We start from the raw sequence: 21,173 nt of genomic DNA, 5'->3' as shown, positions 1-21,173 counted from the left end.
TTTTTGTTTGGTTGCTTTTTGTCAACAAAAGGCAAAAGGTAAAGGCATTTAATGATTCATAGAGGAGGGTAGTGCGTGATATATGGTCAAAGAATTTACGACACATGGAAATGACATTTCATTTAGCCTAGAATAGATTGAAGTAAGGTGGACATGACATAACACTTTAAATGTTTTTGTTTTCTCTCCGTAGTTTTGAGGGGAAAAAAAAATCACTTCTCACTGTACTGGATAGCAAAAATTAAGTGACTTCCTCTACTGTGAACCATGGCGCTGTCATTCCGGAAGGACTTAGAAAAATACAAGGACCTGGATGAAGATGAACTCCTTGGGAATCTGTCAGAAATAGAACTGAAACAGCTGGAAACTGTTCTGGATGATCTTGACCCTGAGGTAGGTGCTAGGTCATAAAGATAAATGAAATAATTTTTGAAACCCTTTGATACTAAGTAGCCACCTTCGAGCACTTATCTTTTTCATGACTTCCCTGACACTGCCCTCCCACTCCTTCTCTTTATCCAAATGAACTTTTTGCCTCCTTCTCAGTTCCCCCACTTTTGCCTTGTATCTCTAATAACATAACTAGTCTAAGCATTTTTTTCCAACATTTTTATTTTCAAACATATCCCGAAATTTTCTCCCTTTTAAGAAATCTTTTCTCTCTGGGCAGGGAATAATGTTTTGGGTAAAATACAGCATATGCCAGCCTCTGTGCCTCTTCAGGGCTTCTATACCAAGATGGTTGCAGTGTAGAAAGTGTCTCTAGAAGGTTCTTCATGACCTTAAATCTAATGCTTACCTTTCTGAAAGATGCTGAACAAACTGGATCAAAGTTTCCAGTCACTGGTAGAATAGATCTAAGCAGACTCTGGGCAGTACTGCAATCCATGTAAAGCAGACCTGAATATATGTTTTGTTTTCCAAAATGGATGTTGTTTATCTTATACATTACTTAAGGCTAAGGTAGAGACCCTTGATCCTTGAATTATTAATCCCTGATATGTTTTGGGGGGCAGCAGCAGATGGGTAGGGGGTGAAGGTAAGTGGCAGTAAGGGGAGAACACTGAGTTAATGGCTTCCTAATCTAAAGGTAATGACTGTTTGCTGCGCTTCTTTACCATGTTTTATTATGCCAAAACATTGATTTTTAGTGCCTTTTATGGATTGTGGTAGAGTTTGTTTTATGAAAGTGTTCTTGTCACTACCACACGTTTATTTCCTGCGAGAATATTTTTTAATTTTATTGAGCATTACACTCCTATTCTCAGCATTACTTCAGCACGTGGTTAATGTGTCTGTACTACAGATCAAATCCCTTAACCATAATTGTTATTGTAAGGAAGATTTTTTAGTGCACCTGTCTGTGGGTTAACTTAGAATAACAGTGCTCTTTTGCATGTCACAGCAGAATCTTCCCCAGGTAGTTCAACCTATCAGCCCTATTTGAATCAAACAGTAGGAACGTAAAGCTTTCATCTAGTCCAGAGTTTCTCAACCTTGGCACTATTGACATTTGGGGCTGGGTAATTCTTTGCTGTGGGCTGTCTGATGCTTTATAGGAGGTTTAGCAGCATCCTAGACCTCTGCTCACTACATACTAATAGCACACCCTCCTGTTTTAAAATGTACCTGGGATTTTGTTTTAATCAGGTCTGGTAAGATGCCATGTAAAAATAACTTACTTGAAAGAAGAGTTTATTACAGTTCCCAACAGCAGGAGGCACACCAAGCTGCACAGGGCTGCAGGGGAAGCAGGGGGTTGGCCAGGAGTCAGAAGGAATGAGGAGCAAGTGTGGCCTAGAAATTTTATTGTGCTTTCCAAGGGAAAAAACAGGTGAGACAGAGTAAGCAAGTGTGGGCAAGCTTAGCATTGGGCAGTTTGAGTAATTCAGTGTCTCTTGGCTACAGGAGTGGCTTCTAGTTATCTGGTATCTGGTCCTGGGCCGATTTAGGGCAGAGCAAGTACTGGCTTCGTGTGTGAGAGGTAAAAGAGGTGGTTGGGGTTTCGTATGAAAGGCACACTGATGACAGACAGAGTTGTTTGCTATCCCTAGGAACTAACTGATTAGCCCTGCGAGGGGCGTTCTTTCCAGGATTAGCAAGGCCCCCACAATGTCAAAGCATCATAGAATACAGGAAAATTTAAAATATGGTTAACATGCTCTCCCGCCAGTTGTGACAATCAAAAATATTTCCAGATATTGCCAGTTGTCCCCTGGGGAACAAAAACACCCTTAGTTGAGAAAAACTGATCTAGCTCTTGTCCTCTGTTTCACAGACAGAAAACAAAAAGTTAGGTGGCTTGCCTCAGTTCTACAACTATGGAAAGGCCTGAGACTAGATGCCCCACTACCTGACTGATGCCTGGTCAAGTCTAGTGGTCTTTCTGTTAAATGACAGCGAGTCCCCTTTAATTTGTGCCTTAAGCTGTAGGTCTAAAAGCTGATGGCTTTTATTTTATTTGGAAATCCATAGCCTGCTTCTTGTATGGAGAGACTTGAGTTCTAACTTCTGGATGTATTCTGTAAACTCTCCAATCCTAGTTGTGACTCCCCGACCCCTGGTACTAGAAGAACAGTGATGTTTATTGACAGCTGATGCAGTGTGAACATGATATCTCATTATTAATATTTTGGAGGGCTATTTTACTTTCCTTATGCTACATTCAGTTTACTTATTTGCTAACTTATCTGTTTTTTGAAACTTCTGTCTCCAAAAGACAGCCGATCAGTCTAGCAAAAGCTATTTTTTTAATTCTAAACTGGGAATTAATTATTAAACAGCATTTCACTGTAAGGGAGAAGCGTGTAATTTTAATAAGATTTTAATCTATTTATTAATAGATAAAATATACTTTTATCTGTTAAGTAATTATGATCTATTAACTTGAGATCATATTATATTAACTGGGGCTTTTCTCATAGCTCAGTCGGTAAAGAGTGCCTGCAGTGCAGAAGACCCGGGTTCGATCGCTGGGTCGGGAAGATCCCCTGGAGAAGGGAATGGCAACCCACTCAAGTATTCTTGCCTGGAAAATCCCATGGACAGAGGAGCCTGATGGGTTACAGTCCATGGGGTCACAAGAGTCGGACACGACTTAGTGACCAAACCCAACTTGATTAAAGTGTACTTCTAATAAAGCTTAGCTTTTGGCCTCCAAAGCCAGATAGCTCTCATTTATTTTGTGGTCAAAGACTGTATTTAAGGAGCCAGGATTCTAGCTAATGTATCATTTAAAACCTGTATGTTTAATGTGGGCTTGAATAGGCAGGTGGAACACTGCAACTCTATTGCTACCACCATGAAATAGCAGTATATGGATAAGGGTCTTATTGATGGTGAAGGGAAGTAGCTTGTATTAATTTGCCTTAATGAGCATTTTTCTTTAAAAATATCCTTGGGACTTCCCTAGTGAACTAGTGGTTAAGACTGTGCATTCCAATGCAGGGGCTATGACTCTGACCCCTTATCTGGTAGGTAAGATTCCACATGCTTTGAGGCCAAAAGAATCAGAATATAAAACAGAAGCGGTGCTATAACAGATTCAGTAAAGACTTTAAAATGGTCAACGTCAAAACAATCTTTTTTTTAAAAGTAGTCTCAAATCCTTATTCAGGGACTTCCCTGATGGTCCAGTGGTTAGGACTCCACGCTGTCAATGCAAGGGGCACAGGTTGGATCCCTGGTCAGGAAACTAGGTCCCACATGGGGCAGCTAACTGTCCTGCATGCCACAAATAAAGACCCCATGTGCTGCAACGAAGGTCAGAGGTGCCAAGTGCTGAAACTGGGACCTGGCACAGCCAAATGAATACATAAAATAAATGTATTTTAAAGTCTTTATTCAGTAATTATTGGGGGTGGGAAGCAACCTATATATCTCAGGTACTATGCTAGGCTTAGGGATGCAAGAGTGACCTAAACAAGCATGGTCTTTGCCCTCAAAATAATCATGCCGTATAAGAGCATATAATGGGAGGTTAGGAAGAGCTTTCTGTGGAGGGATGAAGCTGCATTCTGAAAAATGAATAACAAAAAAGGATGGACAGAGTATCCCAGGGAAGGAAGTATATGGCAGGTAAAAGGGAGGAACAAGGGCTGATGGAGCTAGAATGGAGAGGGTATGTGAAGTGAGGCTGGGATAACCTCTAGGGTAGGTGGATGGGGTGGGAGTGAGTGTTGAAGAGTATTTGGCAGCTGATCCAGGGAGACCAGTTGAGAGGCCTCTGCAATTTTCCATCCCAGCTTGGATTGTAGTGTAGACCAGAGAAATTGTGTTAGAGATGGAGGAAAGTTAGACAGTTCTTTAGGAAGTAAAAATGGTAGGATGGTTGGTTGGGAGTGGATTCCTCATGTGAAGCTCTTGCCTTGATTTCAAAGCCAGAGGGTAGAAACCTTGTGTTTCTTTTTTTTGTTCTTATAGACAGTTTTGTGTTGTAGAAACCTTTTTGGGGCATGGTTAGGAACAGATCTCTTTTGTATTTCATCTTGAAAGATGAACTTTCTGTGTCATACATGCAACATTACATGAGAAAAACACAAAAGATGAATTTTATGAAAATTATTGTGGATTTCAGCAAATGGCCAGAGTTGAAGTGCCATACCATGTTTTTAGTTATACAGTGAAAATTTGCTTTTATCGTTATCCATATAAGATCACCCCGAATGAAAAATGGTCTTACAACAGCCAGGAGATTCAGCATCCTCACGGATATTGGGAGGCACTTCAGAACAGAGCTGGCCCTTTTATGTGACTTTCTGTCTGCCTCCCATTTTCAAAGCAAGGAATACTTAAGAACTGTGAGACATGGTAATATCACCTCTTTGGTTTTTGACAAGCAAAAGGATGACCCTCACATTGTCTAGTCACTGCTTGTTATTCTTGGGCTTAGTGAAAATACAGGGTGGGACCTAAAAGAGACAACTTTAGCCCATCGCCTCCCACCTCTCTGCCAACCGTCAGTTGCTCCATGCACTCAAAAAGACTGTACCCATGTGGAAACCTAGAGATATAACTCTTGCCATAGAATCTCTGAGTGTCTTAGTGCATGAGTAGCCAATGACAGTGGTTGCTCCAAATACATCCTAGTTCTGATGTATACACGCATACGTACACATAGAAGTTGAACACATTGCGTTTAAACACAAGTAAATGTTAATTGCGTGATATCCTGTATAGATATACTGTATGTATACATATTTTTCTTATGAAAAAAATCTTTATGATGAAGTAGACATTATGATGGACTGTGATGTATATAGTCGTTTAGCATTCTTTTGCAATGAATGTTACAATATTTTCCATATATACGTATATGTTGAGCTGTTATTAAGCATCACAAACTATTTTTTGTTACTGTCCCAGAACACTTAAAAAATAAAAGGTGTTTCCTGCTAGTAGAATACTCTCTGAAGAAGAGGTAAATGTGCCTATTTTAAAAATAGTGTAAGTTAATTCTACCTAGTTTTAAAAAACTTCATTTGGAATACTTTTATGTTGCTGCCCTCGAACCCTGTAATGAAGTCTTTAATGCCTACATCTCATTCTAGTCTAATTCTTTCTTAGATGGGTAACATCTGGACGCATACAGCATTAGCGTTCTTGCTGGTCATAATGTCTGATTCATTCTCTTTGGCAGAACGCCCTTCTGCCTGCAGGGTTCCGGCAGAAGAACCAGACATCCAAGTCTGCCACAGGGCCATTTGATCGAGAACACCTCCTTTCATATCTGGAGAAGGAAGCTTTGGAGCATAAGGACAGGGAAGACTATGTGCCCTACACTGGAGAAAAAAAAGGTAAGTACAAAACTTTGAAGCACAAAACATGATTCAGTAGCACTTGATTTTTTTTCTTATAGGTAGAACTGGAGAAAATATTTTTAAAGCTGCATCATGGATCGCCTCAAAGATATAATACTGTTGACTTTAAAAATTATTGGGTAATTTGGGCATTTCTTTTACATTCATTAACTTGGCCCGGAAGTTCCTTGTTAATGATTTGTTAGTGAGGTTTTATTACATAGTGATTTTTAGTTCTCTGAGGAACTCTTTAGTTCTCAACTGTAACAAATACTAAGAGTTAACTGAGGTAAAATTTTAAATGCAATACTACATTATGAAATGCAGTGATGTCAAAGCGCCATTCAATCCTAACTCTTATGTTTAAAGTGGGATGCCATTAAAAATATTCAGGTCATATTTTCAAAGACTTTTTAAGACCCTACAGCCTTCTTTACAGCCTCTAATTCAGTGATTCATAACCATTATAATTTTAATTATCAATGCTTCATAATTATTACTTTTGGGAAATTCTTCGAGCCCAGGTCCTTCCCACTGAAGACTTTGACCTTAGCTAGCCTCAGTGGAGAACGAGTACAGCTGTATTTTTTAAAGCTCGCTATATAATAATATTTAACAGGAAATAGGTTAAGTTTCTCAGCTTTCAATACAGGCTGGCCCGGGAAGCCAGATTCTGCTTGCTCTTCTGTTGAGAATACTGTGCACAGAGCCCTGGGGAATGGTGGCAGCAGTAGACCTGATCTTCGGTTCTTCCAGGCACTGCTTTTACATCTGAATCCTTCGTAGACCAGGCAGGGAGAATGGTTAGAGCATGGTGCTTTCTCCTAGTGAGGCTTTAGCTTTTTATTCAGGACGGAAGCCATTCTCAAGAATACGGCCACAGCTCTGTCACAGGGTTACCCCTTAGCTGCAGGCAAAGGTAGAAAATTCATTTTAGCATTTTCATCTCTGTAATAGACAAAGGCTGTGAATGGCTTTTGAATCAGTATTCACAAAGTCTGCATCAGGCCTTTTCAAAATTACCTATTATCCCCAACTCCTTTGCTCTTTTTATCAACCCCACATCTCCCTCATCTCTAGTTGAGAATCAGTGCCTTACTTAGATACTTATGTGTGTCAGTGTTCTACAGAGAAAGAACCAAAAGGGTGTGTGTGTCTGTGTGTAGAGACAGAGATTTATTTATTCATTTGTTCATTCATTCCTTTTTGTGAAAATTGAGGTATAGTTGCTGTACGAAATATAAGTTTCAGGTATACAACACAATGATTCACATGTTTAAAGGAGCTACTTCATTTGGTTATTAAAATATTAGCTATATTCCCTGTGCTGTACAATATATCCTTGTAGCCTGTTTATTTTATACATAATATGTCTGTCTGTGTGTTCATTTCTGTCTGCCTCTTTGCAACCCCATGGACTGTAGCACACCAGGCTCCTCTGTCTACGAAAGTTTTCAGGCAAGAATACTGGAATGGGTTGCCATTTCCTACTCCAGGGGATCTTCCTGACCTAGGAATCAAACCCATGTCTCTTGAGTCTACTGCATTGGCAGGCAGATGCCTTACCACTGAGCCACCTGGGAAGCCCACACATAGTAGTTTATGCCCATTAATACCCTGTCCCTATTTTTCCCCTCCCCCTGTCTTCTGCTGGTAACCACTAGTCTGTCTTCTGTATCTGTGAGTCTGCTTCTTTTTTGTTATATTCACTAGTATATTCTCTCTTTTTTAGATTATACATGTAAGTGATAACATACAGTATTTGTCTTTGTCTGTCTGACTTATTTCACTAAGCATAATACCATCCAAGTTTATCTGTTTTGTTTCAGATAGCAAGATTCCATTCTTTTTTTTTTTTTTTTTATAGCTGAGTAGTATTCCATTGTGCATACATACCACAACTTCTTTATCTGTTCATTTGTTGATGAACACTTAGGTTGCTTCCATATCTTGGCTGTTGTGTTATAAATAATGCTGCTGTGAATACTGAGTGCATGTATCTTTTTGGATTAGTATTTTTATTTTTTTCAGATATATACCCAGGAGTGGAGTTGCTGGATCATATGGTAGTTCTGTTTGCAGTTTTTTGAGGAACCTCCATACTATTTTCCACAGTGGCTACTCCCATTTACATTCTCACCAAGGGTCCCCTTTTCTCTACATCCTCACCAACTTTTGTTATTTTTATTCTTTTTGATGATAGTCATTCTGACAGGTGTGGTGTGATATCTCATTATGATTTTAATTTGCATTTCTCTGATGATTAATGATGTTGAGATGTGCCTGTTGGCCATCTGTTTGTCTTCTTTGGAAAAATGTCTCTTTAGGCCTTTTGTCCATTTTTAATTTTTTTTTTGATGTTGTGTTTTATGAGCTATTTATGTATTTTTGGGTAGTAACCCTTTATCAGTCATATCATTTGCAGATATTTTTTTCCATCCAGTAGGCTGTCTTTTCATCTAGTTGGTGATTTCCTTTGCTGTACAAAAAGCTTTTAAGTTTAATTACATCCTTTTGTTTATTTTTGCTTTTCCTTTGCCTTAGGGGACAGATCCAAAAAAGGACTGCTAGGATTTATATCAAAGAGTGTTCTGTGTATGCTTTCTTCTGGGATTTTTATGGTTTCCAGTCAGACATTTAGGTCTTTAATCCATTTTGAGTTTATTTTTGTATATGGTGTTAGCACCACTTATTGAAGAGACTGTCTTTTCTCTGTTGCATATTCTTGCCTCTTTTATCATAGAAGATTTGACCGTAAGTGCATGGGTTTATTTATGGGCTCTCTGTTATTTTCATTTGATCTATGTTTCTCTTTTTGTGCCAACACCATGCTGTTTTGATACCTGTGGCTTTGTAGTATAGTCTGAAGTCAAGGGAGCCTGATTCCTTCAGCTTCATTTTTCTTTCTCAAGATTGTTTTAGCTATTAGCGGGTCTTTTGTGTTTCCATATAAATTGTAAAATTATTTGTTGTAATTCTGTAAAAAGAAAAAAATGCCTTTGATATTTTGATAGGGATTACATCGAATCTGTAGATAGCCTTGGGGAGTATGACCATTTTAACAATATTAATTGTTTGAATTCATGAACATAGTATGTCTTTTCATCTGTTTGTGTTGTCTTCAGTGTCTTTCCTCATTGTCTTAAAGTTTTTGAGTACAGGTCTTTTACCTCCTTAGGCAGGTTTGTTGCTAAGTATTTTATTCTTTGATGCAGTTGTATAGTAGGTTGTTTCGGTTGTTTCCTCAGTGAAAATAGATTTATTGTAAGGAATTGGCTCATGTGATTATGGAGGCTTAGTAAGTCTAAAATCTACCAAATAGGCTGGCAGGCTGGAGACCCAGGGAAGAGTTACAGTTGTAGCCCAAAGGCAGTCTTCTGTCAGAATTCCTTCTTGCTGTCAGCCTTTGTTCTGTTTAGGCCATTGACTGATAGTAAGACCCACCACATTATTGCTTTCTCAAAGACTACTGGTTTCAATGTTAATCTCATCCAAAAAATGCTTTCACAGAAACTTCTAGAATAATATTTGACCAACTAGCTGGGCACCATGCTCAGCCAAATTAACCGTCAGACTGCTGTTATGCTGGGTATGTCATGTTCCTCAGGTGTTTGGGCCCAGAAAAGGCATTGAAAACTAATGCCTAGTTTTGAAGTGTGGAAAATCACAAAGAGAAAAAGCATCAATTTCTTTGCATTTGTCAAAGGAAAGACTGCTGGCTATATTTTCATATGTACAGCCACACTTGTAACACTATTTAAAGCTTCAGTCCTGTTTATATAGAGGAACAGAATTTTACAAGACTGCTTTTTACAATTATGTGCATTTCATGTGAACTCAGGGTGTATAATGAGGAAGAAGAACAGATGTAAGAAACACAAGGAGAGATGTGAGAAAGATATGGTGGGGAAAATATGGAATTTGAGGACAAGAAGAGAAAATAAGAGATGTGAAAGAGCTGCATTTGTCCTCAGCTGACCTGGGAAGCTCCCCAGGATGCTCTTGTTTCATCATCTCCAGTTATCTTGAGAAAGATCTTGGAGGGTTAGAGGAGATAGGAAAGAAGGGGGAGAATTGTAGAAAATAAGAAACTATCAAAAGGGAGAAATGATAGAGGTGGGGAATTTGGTGATGATAGAAAAAAATATTATATTCTTAACTATAAAAGTTTTTGTTTCCTTTTTCTTATTTTTTACTTTGCATTATAAATGGGTATGAAATAAATGGAACTGGCTGAATTAAAAAGTAATTTTGCATTCACAGTTAGTGGTTTTCATTTTATAATACAGTCAGTATTTTTACTGCCTCTTTCACTGTATATGTCTGTTCGGTACTATTTATAAGCAGCTTTGATCAGTGATTAGTACCACATCATTTTAAAAAATAAACTTTTTATTGAAGTGTAACATGGTTACAGAATATGCCCAAATAAGGAGGATACAAATCAATGAACTGTATAGTGAGCATACCCATGTAATCACCAGCCAGGTCAAGACATCAGCACCTCCAGAAGATCCCTTCATGCTTCTTCACAGTCACTTGTCTTTCTTCTTCCCAAAGGAAACCACCATCATAACTTTTATTTATTTATTTTTTATATAGAAACTGACTTTTATTTATCTTACTATCATAACTTTTAATATAGTCATTAGTTCTGCTTATTTTGACATTTGTTTAGATGGACTCACATAACCTGCACATCTGCCCTGCCTACTTCATATAGTTTTTGAGAGGATCAAATTTGTTCATGAATATAGTGAAATCAGTGTTAAAAATCTTTTATAGTGTAATCATTGTACAGGATCATATTGTGTAGTTACCAAATAAGAGATTTCCATTCTCTGTCATGAAGGAGTGGTTCAGAACCACAAAACATAAGTGTCTGTGTGTATGTTTTTAAAGATTTATTGCTTTATTTTATATTTTGGCTGTGGTGGATCTTCATTGCTGATGGAGGCTTTCTCTGATTGCAGCAAATGGGGGCTCCTCTCTAGTTGAGGTGAGTGGACTTCTCATTGCAGTGACTTCTTTTGTTGCAGAGCATAAACTCTGAGTCACGTGGGCTCAGTAGTTGAAGCTTATGGGCTCTAGAGCTCAGGCTCAGTAGTTTTGAGTGCATGGGCTTAATTGCTCCACAGTGTGTGGATGTGACTGGTGATAGAAGCAAAGTCCGATGCTCTAAAGAGCAATATTGTATAGGAACCTGGAATGTCAGGTCCATGAATCAAGGCAAATTGGAGTGGTCAGACAGGAGATGGCAAGAGTGAACGTCGACATTCTAGGAATCAGCAAACTAAAATGAAAAGGAATGGGTGAATTTAACTCAGAAAACCATTATATCTACTACTGCGGGCAGGAATCCCTTAGAAGAAATGAAGTAGCCATCATGGTCAACAGAAGAGTCTGAAATGCAGTACTTGGATGCAATCTCAAAAACGACAGAATGATCTCTGTTCGTTTCGAAGGCAAACCATTCAATATCATGGTAATCCAAGGCTATGCCCCAACCAGTAACACTGAAGAGGCTGAAGTTGAACGGTTCTATGAAGACCTACAAGACCTTTTAGAACTAACATCCAAAAAAGATGTCCTTTTCATTATAGGGAACTGGAATGTAAAAGTAGGAAGTCAAGAAACACCTGAAGTAACAGGCAAATTTGGCCTTGGAATGTGGAATGAAGCAGGGCAAAGACTAATAGAGTTTTTCCAAGAAAATGCACTGGTCATAGCAAACACCCTCTTCCAACAACACAAGAGAAGACTCTACACATGGACATCATCAGATGGTCAACACCAAAATCAGATTGATTATATTCTTTGCAGCCAAAGATGAAGAAGCTCTATACAGTCAGCAAAAACAAGACCAGGAGCTGACTGTGGCTCAGATCATGAACTCCTTATTGCCAAATTCAGACTTAAATTGAAGAAAGTAGGGAAAACCACTAGACCATTCAGGTATGACCTAAATCAAATCCCTTATGATTATACAGTGGAAGTAAGAGATAGATTTAAGGGCCTAGATCTGATAGACAGAGTGCTTGATGAACTATGGACGGAGGTTCGTGACATTGTACAGGAGACAGGGATCAAGACTATCCCCATGGAAAAGAAATGCAAAAAACCAAAATGGCTGTCTGGGGAGGCCTTACAAATAGTTGTGAAAAGAAGAGAAGTGAAAAGCAAAGGAGAAAAGGAAAGATATAAGCATCTGAATGCAGAGTTCCAAAGAATAGCGAGGAGAGATAAGAAAGCCTTTCTCAGTGATCAGTGCAAAGAAATAGAGGAAAACGACAGAATGGGAAAGACTATAGATCTCTTCAAGAAAATTAGACATACCAAGGGAACATTTCATGCAAAGATGGGCTCAATAAAGGACAGAAATGGTATGGACCTAACAGAAGCAGAAGATGTTAAGAAGAGATGGCAAGAATACACAGAAGAACTGTACAAAAAAGAGCTTCATGACCCAGATAATCACAATGGTGTGATCATTCATGTAGAGCCAGACATCCTGGAATGTGAAGTCAAGTGGGCCTTAGAAAGCATCACTACAAACAAAGCTAGTGGAGGTGATGGCATTCCAGTTGAGCTATTTCAAATCCTGAAAGATGATGCTGTGAAAAAGTGCTACACTCATTATGCCAGCAAATTTGGAAAACTCAGCAGTGGCCACAGGACTGGAAAAGGTCATTTTTCATTCCAATCCCAAAGAAAGGCAATGCCAAAGAATGCTCAAACTACTGCACAATTGCACTCATCTCACACACTAGTAAAGTAATGCTCAAAATTCTCCAAGCCAGGCTTCAGCAATACATGAACCGTGAACTTCCAGATGTTCAAGCTGGTTTTAGAAAAGACAGAGGAACCAGAGATCAAATTGCCAACATCCTCTGGATCATGGAAAAAGCAAGAGAGTTCCAGAAAAATATCTATTTCTGCTTTATTGACTATGCCAAAGCCTTTGACTGTGTAGATCACACTAAACTGTGGAAAATTCTGAAAGAGATGGGAATACCAGACCACTTGACTGGTCTCTTGAGAAACCTCTTTGCAGGTCAGGAAGCAACAGTTCGAACTGGACATGGAACAACAGACTGGTTCCAAATAGGAAAAGGAGTACGTCAAGGCTGTATATTGTCACCCTGCTTATTTAACTTCTATGTAGAGAACATCATGAGAAACGCTGGACTGGAAGAAGCACAAGCTGGAATCAAGATTGCCAGGAGAAATATCAGTAACCTCAAATATGCAGATGACACCACCCTTATGGCAGAAAGTGAAGAGGAACTAAATAGCCTCTTGATGCAAGTGAAAGAGGAGAGTGAAAAAGTTGGCTTAAAGCTCAACATTCAGAAAATTAAGATCATGGCCACTGGTCCTATCACTTCATGGCAAATAGACAGGGCAACAGTGGAAACACTGGCTGACTTTATCTTTTTGGGCTCCAAAATCACTGCAGATGTTGATTACAGTCATGAAATTAAAAGACGCTTACTCCTTGGAAGGAAAGTTATGACCAACCTAGATAGCATATTCAAAAGCAGAGACATTACTTTGCCAACAGAGGTCCGTCTAGTCAAGGCTATGGTTTTTCCTGTGGTAATGTATGGACGTGAGAGCTGGACTGTAACGAAGGCTGAGCGCCGAAGAATTAATGTGTTTGAACTGTGGTGTTGGAGAAGACTCTTGAGAGTCCCTTGGACTGCAAAGAGATCCAACCAGTCCATCCTAAGGGAGATCAGTCCTGGGGATTCATTGGAGGGACTGATGTTGAAGTTGAAACTCCAATATTTTGGCCACCTCATGCGAAGAGTTGACTCACTGGAAAAGACCCTGATGCTGGGAGAGATTGGGGGTAGGAGGAAAAGCGGACGACAGAGGATGAGATGGCTGGATGGCCTCACCTACTAGATGGACGTGAGTTTGAATGAACTCCGGGAGTTCGTGATGGACAGGGAGGCCTGACGTGCTGTGATTCATCGGGTCGCAAAGAGTCGGACACAGCTGAGCGACTAAACTGACTGATGTGTGATCTTCCCAAACCAGGAATCGAACTGGTGTCCCATGCATTGTAAGGTAGATTCTTAACCATTGGACCATCAGGAAAACCCAAAGATAAGCTTTTAAGTTTCAACACTGTATCTGGTGGAAGAAAACACTACCACTCACACTTGATGGAGCCAAGCCTTAGCAACCATGTTACAAGTGTCTTAGACCTAAGGAAGGGCAAGTTTGTCTTCATCAGTTGGGGAACTTTGGTTACAAAGCTCTGTTTTGAAATACAGCTAAAAGAGGGCTCTAGGCTTTTTAAAGCCGCCCTGGATCTCATCCTTAAGTTAGTTGGCCTTGGTTATCCATCGTCACTAATCTGCCTTCCTTTCTTTGGGTCTCATCCCCAAGATCGTGATCACATTCAGAATAAATTATCTACATCATGTTAGCATACCTTCTAATCAAGCTAAATGTGAATCCCCTCCTTAGCTCTGAAAATTCAGAAATTTGTTTTTTTAAGCTGTTACCTGAATACCTGGGTTGAGTCCCAGGTTTCTTAATGCCTTATTTCACAGGAGATAGACTTTCAGATGAAGGATGTCTTCCTAGATGGAAGAGGTTCTCCTGGTTCTTCTTAAAACAATTTTGCAAACCTATTAAGAAATAAAAACATTTTACTTTTCTGCTGTGCTCAGACTAGATAAGAATCTATAAAATGTGCCATTAGTCTCTAAATCATTTTTCTTACTAAGATGACTGGTCTTAGAGTTCAGTCCCTACTGGCAGAATTAGCTTTCTATGCCAGGGAATGTTATAGCAATTCACTCAGTTTCTTGAGCTCCTTCCAGCTCTTTCTAGAATCCCATAGGAATCTTTCATTGTAAATTATTTTAAAAGATCAATCAGGTGACTCAATTCTTTTTTAAGGAAAAAAATTGGAAACTGCTAAAAGGAATAGTTATCCAACTACTTTCTCATATTCTGAGACTAGATGATGATTAATTATACTTGTTACTTTTTCACTTAAAGGCACACTGTCTTTCTTGGGCTAAAATTGTACATAACTAGTGTGAGGAAAGGGAATCCCCATAAAATTGAAAATTAGACATTTTGTGATTTTTCTTTTTGACCATGAACAAAAACTGTATACTCATGCCAAATTTCATCTTTCTGGATCATCTCAAAATGCCTTGAAAAGACCTACAGAGTAAGAATACTTGAGGGTTGTTATATAGAAATAAATTAGTAATTTCAATTTGTGATTTGTGAAATAATTGTAGTTGTACATTGTATGGAATTAAAAGCATAGGTCAAAATCTGAGAAGGAGGAGTTAATCCTAATTAGGTGAATTTTAAGGCATTATATCTTCAATGCATTTGACGAATGTTTTGTCCTACACTAATAAATGTTCTGCTTTTAATAATTGTAGTTTTTTTTGACAGCAAGAAGGTATTAGGCAGCTAATAAGGCACAGCTGTCAAAAGATATATTAAAGATTGTTTTTAAGTACATTGTTTACAGTAGAATCCACAATATACATCTATTAGGTCATCTAAATCTAATCGTCTTATGCTGATCCTGGAAAGTGAAGTCAAATGGGCCTTAGGAAGCATCACTGCAAACAAAGCTAGTGAAGGTGATAGAATTCCAGTTGAGCTATTTCAATTCCTAAAAGATGATGCTGTGAAAGTGCCCCACTCAATATGCCAGCAAATTTGGAAAACTCAGCAGTGGCCACAGGAGTGGAAAAGGTCAGTTTTCATTCCAATCCCAAGGAAAGGCAGTGCCAAAGAATGCTCAAACTGCCACACAATTGCACTCATCTTACATGCTAGCAAAGTAATGTTCAAAATTCTCCAAGCTAGGCTTCAACAGTACATGAACCTAGAATTTCCAGATTTCAAGCTGGATTTAGGAAAGGCAGAGGACCAGAAATCAAATTACCAACATCTGCTGGATCATCGAAAAAGCAGGAGAGTTCCAGAAAAACATCTACTTCTGCTTTATTGACTTATGCCAAAGCCTTTGACTCTGTGGATCACAACAAACTGGAAAATTCTTCAAGAGATTACCAAACCACCTTACCTGCCTCCTGAGAAATCTGTATGCAGGTCAGGAAGCAACAGTTAGAACCAGACATGGAACAATGGACTGATTCCAAATTGGGAAAGGAGTATGTCGAGGCTGTATATTGTCACCCTGCTTATTTAACTTATATGCAGAGTACATCATGCAAAATGCCAGGCTGATGAAGCACAACCTGGAATCAAGATTCCTGGGGAAAATATCAATAACCTTAGATATGCAGATGATACCACCCTTATGGCAGAAAGCAAAGAACTAAAGAGCCTCTTGATGAAAGTGAAAGAGGAGAGTGAAAAAGTTGGCTTAAAACTCAACATTCAGAAAACTAAGACCATGGCATCTGGTCCTACCACTTCATGGCAAATAGATGGGGGAACAGTGACAGCCTTTATTTTGGGGGGCTCCAAAATCACTGCAGTTGGTGACTGCAACCATGAAATTAAAACATGCTTGCCCCTTGGAAGAAAAGCAACCTAGACAGCATATTGAAAAGCAGAGACATTGCTTTGCCAACAAACTTCCGTCTAGTCAAGACTATGATTTTTCCAGTAGTCGTGTATGGATGTAAGAGTTGGACTATAAAGAAAGCTGAGCGCTGAAGAATTGATGCTTTTGAACTGTGGTGTTGAAGACTCTTGAGTGTCCTTTGGACAGCCAGGAGATCCAACCAGTCCATCCTAAAGGAAATTAGTCCTGAATATTCATTGGAAGGACTGATGCTGAAACTCCAATACTTTGGCCACCTGATGCGAGGAACTGACTCATTGGAAAAGACCCTAATGCTGGGAGAGATGGGAAGCAGGAGGAGAAGGGAGTAACAGAGGATGAGATCGTTAGATGGTTATCACCAACTCATGGACATGAGTTGAGTAAACTCCAGGAGTTGGTGATGGACAGGGAAGCCTGACATGCTGCAGTCCATGAGATCGGACACTACTGAGTGACTGAACTAACTGAAATCTAACCAGCTCAAGGTAGGAATGGTGTCATGGTATCAAGTAATCTTGGTAAAGATTAATCGGAATATCTTTCTTATGAGCCTACTATGTTCAGAATGTTGAGAAGCTAAATATTTAGGAAAATTAAAACATCATAATTGTAATGTAATTCTCCTTTTACTTGAAGGTACATGTTAAAATGTTGGGAAGCTTTTTACCTCTTTCTCCTTGAAATGTCACAAATGATGTAACTGAGGCATAGACTTAGGGCGAAGGAGAATATTCATGCAGCTCTTTCTCACTCTTGAGAATGTTGGAAATGCAGAGTTTTGACTGGTGATTATTTCTCATCTTCTTTTTATATACATTGAGTATTCTGTCTCCAGGATAGATAAGGCTTAGAGCCTGGCCATGGATTTGACACTTAGAGGAATATTTAAACTCAGTTTTCAGTATTTCTTACAGATTCTCACTTCACTTTGCTTTGCTAGGAGTCTTCCTCCCCACTTCTAATATCACACTTCCCCTAATCTAGCCTAGCCTAAGACTTTTTTCCCCTCATTTTTCTCTTATTTCATAGACTGGAGTGTATTGTACCTTGTACACTCACTCCAGTGCACCACCAAAGAATTCCTCTATTCGAGCCACTGACGCCCACAGTGTGGGTTCCTCCTCTCCTTGAAGAGCACGCCTGTACTCTAAGTTGGCCCTTAGGGTGGACATCTCTTCTTTCTGTTGATTTCCCTTCCTCTCCAGATAAAGGAATGCCCTTGGATTTTCTTCTCAAGAATCTCCTATGCCCTGCTCTGTTTAACTTACTAAAGGTGAATTTAACTGATTAAACTTAAACTAAGGGTTTCTCATAAACTTTCCAGATTCTTTATTCACAGTTACCTTAGCCTTCCAGAAAACACTATAGTCACTCTTTTCTGAAAGATGCTTCTCTCATCTTGCTGAGAATATGATTTCCTTGTGGAGAAAAGGCAGATCTGATTCCTTAGTTAAACCAGAAAGATCATAATTATAAACTGCCTAAATCAATCAGCAGGATTATGTAACTGGAAGTGGGCAGTTGTTTTCCACTAAGTTCAGAATAAAGACTGAGTCTATTTTTATGCTCAAATTTTGTGAGTTGTAAATGTCATTTATATACCTCTAGAAAGTGGTCTTCTCAGCCCAGTAGACTGGGCTACTTAAATTAGTCATGCAAATGCAGGCATCCCCTTTGCAGACTGGTCACTGTATCTTTTGAATGATTTCACTCAGTACTCCTTTGGAGTGAGGAGTTAGCCCGATGGACTGTTCATCATTCATGTTTTATGGAAAACTTTCCCTGAATAAACATACCTGCTCTGGACATTCCTTTCCCTCCAGTGTGTCTGTGTATAATTTACATACTGCAGAATTTTGATTTTTGTTGCTCCAGAATCTTGCACTGTGAGGCTCTAATGTTAGGTTTTTCATTTTAATTGATTTAAGCTTGTTATATCCTCTTGATGAATTGCCCATTTTGTCATTATTAAATGACCTTCTTTATCCCTGGTAATGTTCTTGCTCTGAAATCTACTTTATCTGATATTAATATAACCAATATTGCTTTCTTTTGATTAGTGTTAGCATAGGATATGGAGAAGGCAATGGCAACCCACTCCAGTACTTTTGCCTGGAAAATCCCATGGACGGTGGAGCCTGGTAGGCTGCAGTCCATGGGGTGCTAAGAGTCGGGCACGACTGAGCGACTTCACTTTCACTTTTCACCTTCATGAGTTGGAGAAGGAAATGGCAACCCACTCCACTATTCTTGCCTGGGGAATCCCAGGGACGGGGGAGCCTGGTGGGCTGCCATCTATGGGGTCACACGGAGTCGGACACGACTGAAGTGACTTAGCAGCAGCAGCATAGTATATCCTTTTCTATTTGTTCTGCCAGTTTTTGTTCCTTTTCTTCTTCTTTTTTTTTTGTTTCATATCTTCCATGTCTCTACATAACCTTTTGAACATATGAAAACATATGAATGTGTGCAATATAGTAGCTATTTTAATATCCTTACCTGCTAATTTTATCATTTGTCATTGCCAAGTCAGTTTTAATACATTGTTTTCTTTCTTTTATGGATTGAATTCCCCTGCTTTGCATGCTGGTAATTTTTATTGAATGCCAAACATTATGAATTTTAACTTTTTGACTGCAGGATATTTGACCTACAAATAGTTCTTGAGTTTCATTCTCAGCCATGATTAAGTTACTTGGAAACAATTTAATCCTTTGGGGTCTTGCTTTTTAAGATTTGTTAGGTGAGACTAGAGCTGTTTAGGGCTCATCGTTTCTCCACTACTGAGGCAAGGGAGACCCTTCTGAGTTCCCTACCCCCTGAGCTAAAGAAATAATGGTTTTGAACTGTGGTATTGGAGAAGACTCTTGAGAGTCCCTTGGACAGCACAGGGATCCAACCAGTCCATCCTAAAGGAAATCAGTCCTGAATATTCATTGGAAGGACTCATGCTGAAGCTGAAACTCCAATACTTTGGCCACCTGATGTGAAGAACTGACTCATTTGAAAAGACCTTGAGGGAGGGGGATTCAGGATTGGGAACTCATGTACACCTGTGGCGGATTCATGTCAGTGTATGGCAAAACCAATACAGTATTGTAAAGTAAAATAAAAATTAAAATTAAGAAAAGAAAAGACCTTGATGCAGGGAAAGATTGAAGGCAGCGGGAAGAGAAAGGGACGACAGAGGATGAGATGGTTGGATGGCATCACCGACTCAATGGACATGAGTTTGAGTAAACTCCATGAGTTGGTGATGGACAGGGAGGCCTGGTGTGCTGCAGTCCATAGGGTCACAAAGCGTCGGACACGACTGAGCGACTGAACTGAACCCAGTGCCCTGTGAATTGAGGTTTTCCAGGCTGGTCAGTGGGAGCACGTTCTATGCCCAGCCCTGAATGAGCCTGTGCACTGTTATTTCTAATCTTTTCAGTGGTTTTTTTCCTTGGCCCAAGGTAGTTTCATGACTCACATGTGCTGATCCGTGCTGAATGTTAAAAGGCAGCCCTCTGCAAATCTCCAGAGTGTGCTCTCTGTGTAGCTCTTCCCTCTCTGATGCCCTGTCCTATAAGCACTGACTGCCCTCGTCTTTCTGGACCTCAGCTGCGTCTCCTTGGTTCAGAGTTCCCCAGGCTCTCCCTGGGTTCTTCCCTGTGCTGCAGCTTGGGTTCTCTTCTCCAGGCAGTAACCTGGGCAGTCACGGCGCTCACTCTGTTTCTCACCTGTTAGGAATCACTGTTTTTTTTGCCTGATGATCAGTGTCTTCAAAACTTCTTCCTTATATTTTGCCCTTTTTGGCATGCAGTCATGGGTAAATCCTGACCCTATTCCTCCATGTTGGCCAGAAACGGAAGACTCCAGAATCACATACTATAGATACATAATTTCCTCAACTAGAGTATAAGTTCCTCAAAGTAAAGAATCTCTTATTTTCCTTATGCTGTCTTTCTGGGTCATTAACTAGACTATACAAGCTCACTAAGCATTTGTTGAATAAAGAGGCATTTATTGGGACTTCCCTGGTGATCCATTGTTTGGAAATCTGCCTGCCAATGCAGGGGACATGAGTTTGATCCCTGGTCCAGGAAGATCCCTCATGCTGCAGAGCAGCTGTCTGTGCACTACAACTATTGATCCACGCCCTAGAGCCTGTAGGCTGCAACAAAAGAAGCTACCACAATGAGAAGTCTGTGCACTGGGCCCAGTACAGCCAGAAATTAAATAAATAAAAAAAATTTTAATTACCAAAAAAAGAGGCATTTATTGGTGATCATATTGTAATATTGAGCAGGTGTCATGAGTGCTACTGGGTCAAAACAAAAATTCCTCTCCAGAATCTGCCCCCTGGTCCTTTGATTTGCTTGATTTCAGGTTTGTACACTTCCTATCAAAAAGCTGTCCCCAAATCCCCTGTGGACATTATAGTGGCCGAGTTCCCTTAAATCTTTCCTGGAACAGTGTAGCTTATAAACATACAGGTAGTAAAATTAGCTAGGGCCTTTCTCTTTAGAAATGAAATAACTAAGAGATGACTCTGTTTTTATTTATTGTACCTTTTATATACTGAGCAAGGATGGGACCATGACAAAGACAATATTTAACATTCTGGTAGTTGTAACTTGATATCAGAGCAGAAGAGATGACTTTTGAAGAAAGGTCCTGGCAATAAAATTAATATGGTTCGTAATATTTTACTGATTTTTGGAACAATAACAATGGTCTTGGCAAAATATTCCTTTTTTTTTTTTTTTCTTTTCTCCTCTTGGCACAAACACAGTCTGGATAAATGCCTACATTTCAGCTACTAT

At 39.4% G+C, this 21,173-nt stretch overlaps 1 protein-coding gene across 4 annotated transcripts in view; it reads left to right on the top strand.

Moving 5' to 3' along the window:
- Positions 1 to 21,173, top strand: part of TMOD3 (tropomodulin 3) — a 90,957-nt gene that overhangs the window by 37,217 nt on the left and 32,567 nt on the right. For 3 of the 4 annotated variants that reach the window (XM_004010606.6, XM_060417965.1, XM_060417964.1), the window contains 2 exons: positions 194 to 393; positions 5,639 to 5,795. In XM_004010606.6, the coding sequence (XP_004010655.1) occupies positions 268 to 393; positions 5,639 to 5,795 (283 nt within the window). In that variant the 5' untranslated portion in view covers positions 194 to 267. Of the gene's footprint in view, positions 1 to 193; positions 19,501 to 21,173 lie in introns of those variants that run through there. The other variant, XM_060417963.1, reaches the window with a different exon arrangement.

This window comes from Ovis aries, chromosome 7 (genome assembly GCF_016772045.2).
Source record: "Ovis aries strain OAR_USU_Benz2616 breed Rambouillet chromosome 7, ARS-UI_Ramb_v3.0, whole genome shotgun sequence".
Taxonomy (NCBI): Eukaryota; Metazoa; Chordata; class Mammalia; order Artiodactyla; family Bovidae; genus Ovis; species Ovis aries.
Note: the sequence above shows the minus strand (reverse complement) of the source record. Positions and strands in the feature narration are given on the sequence as shown.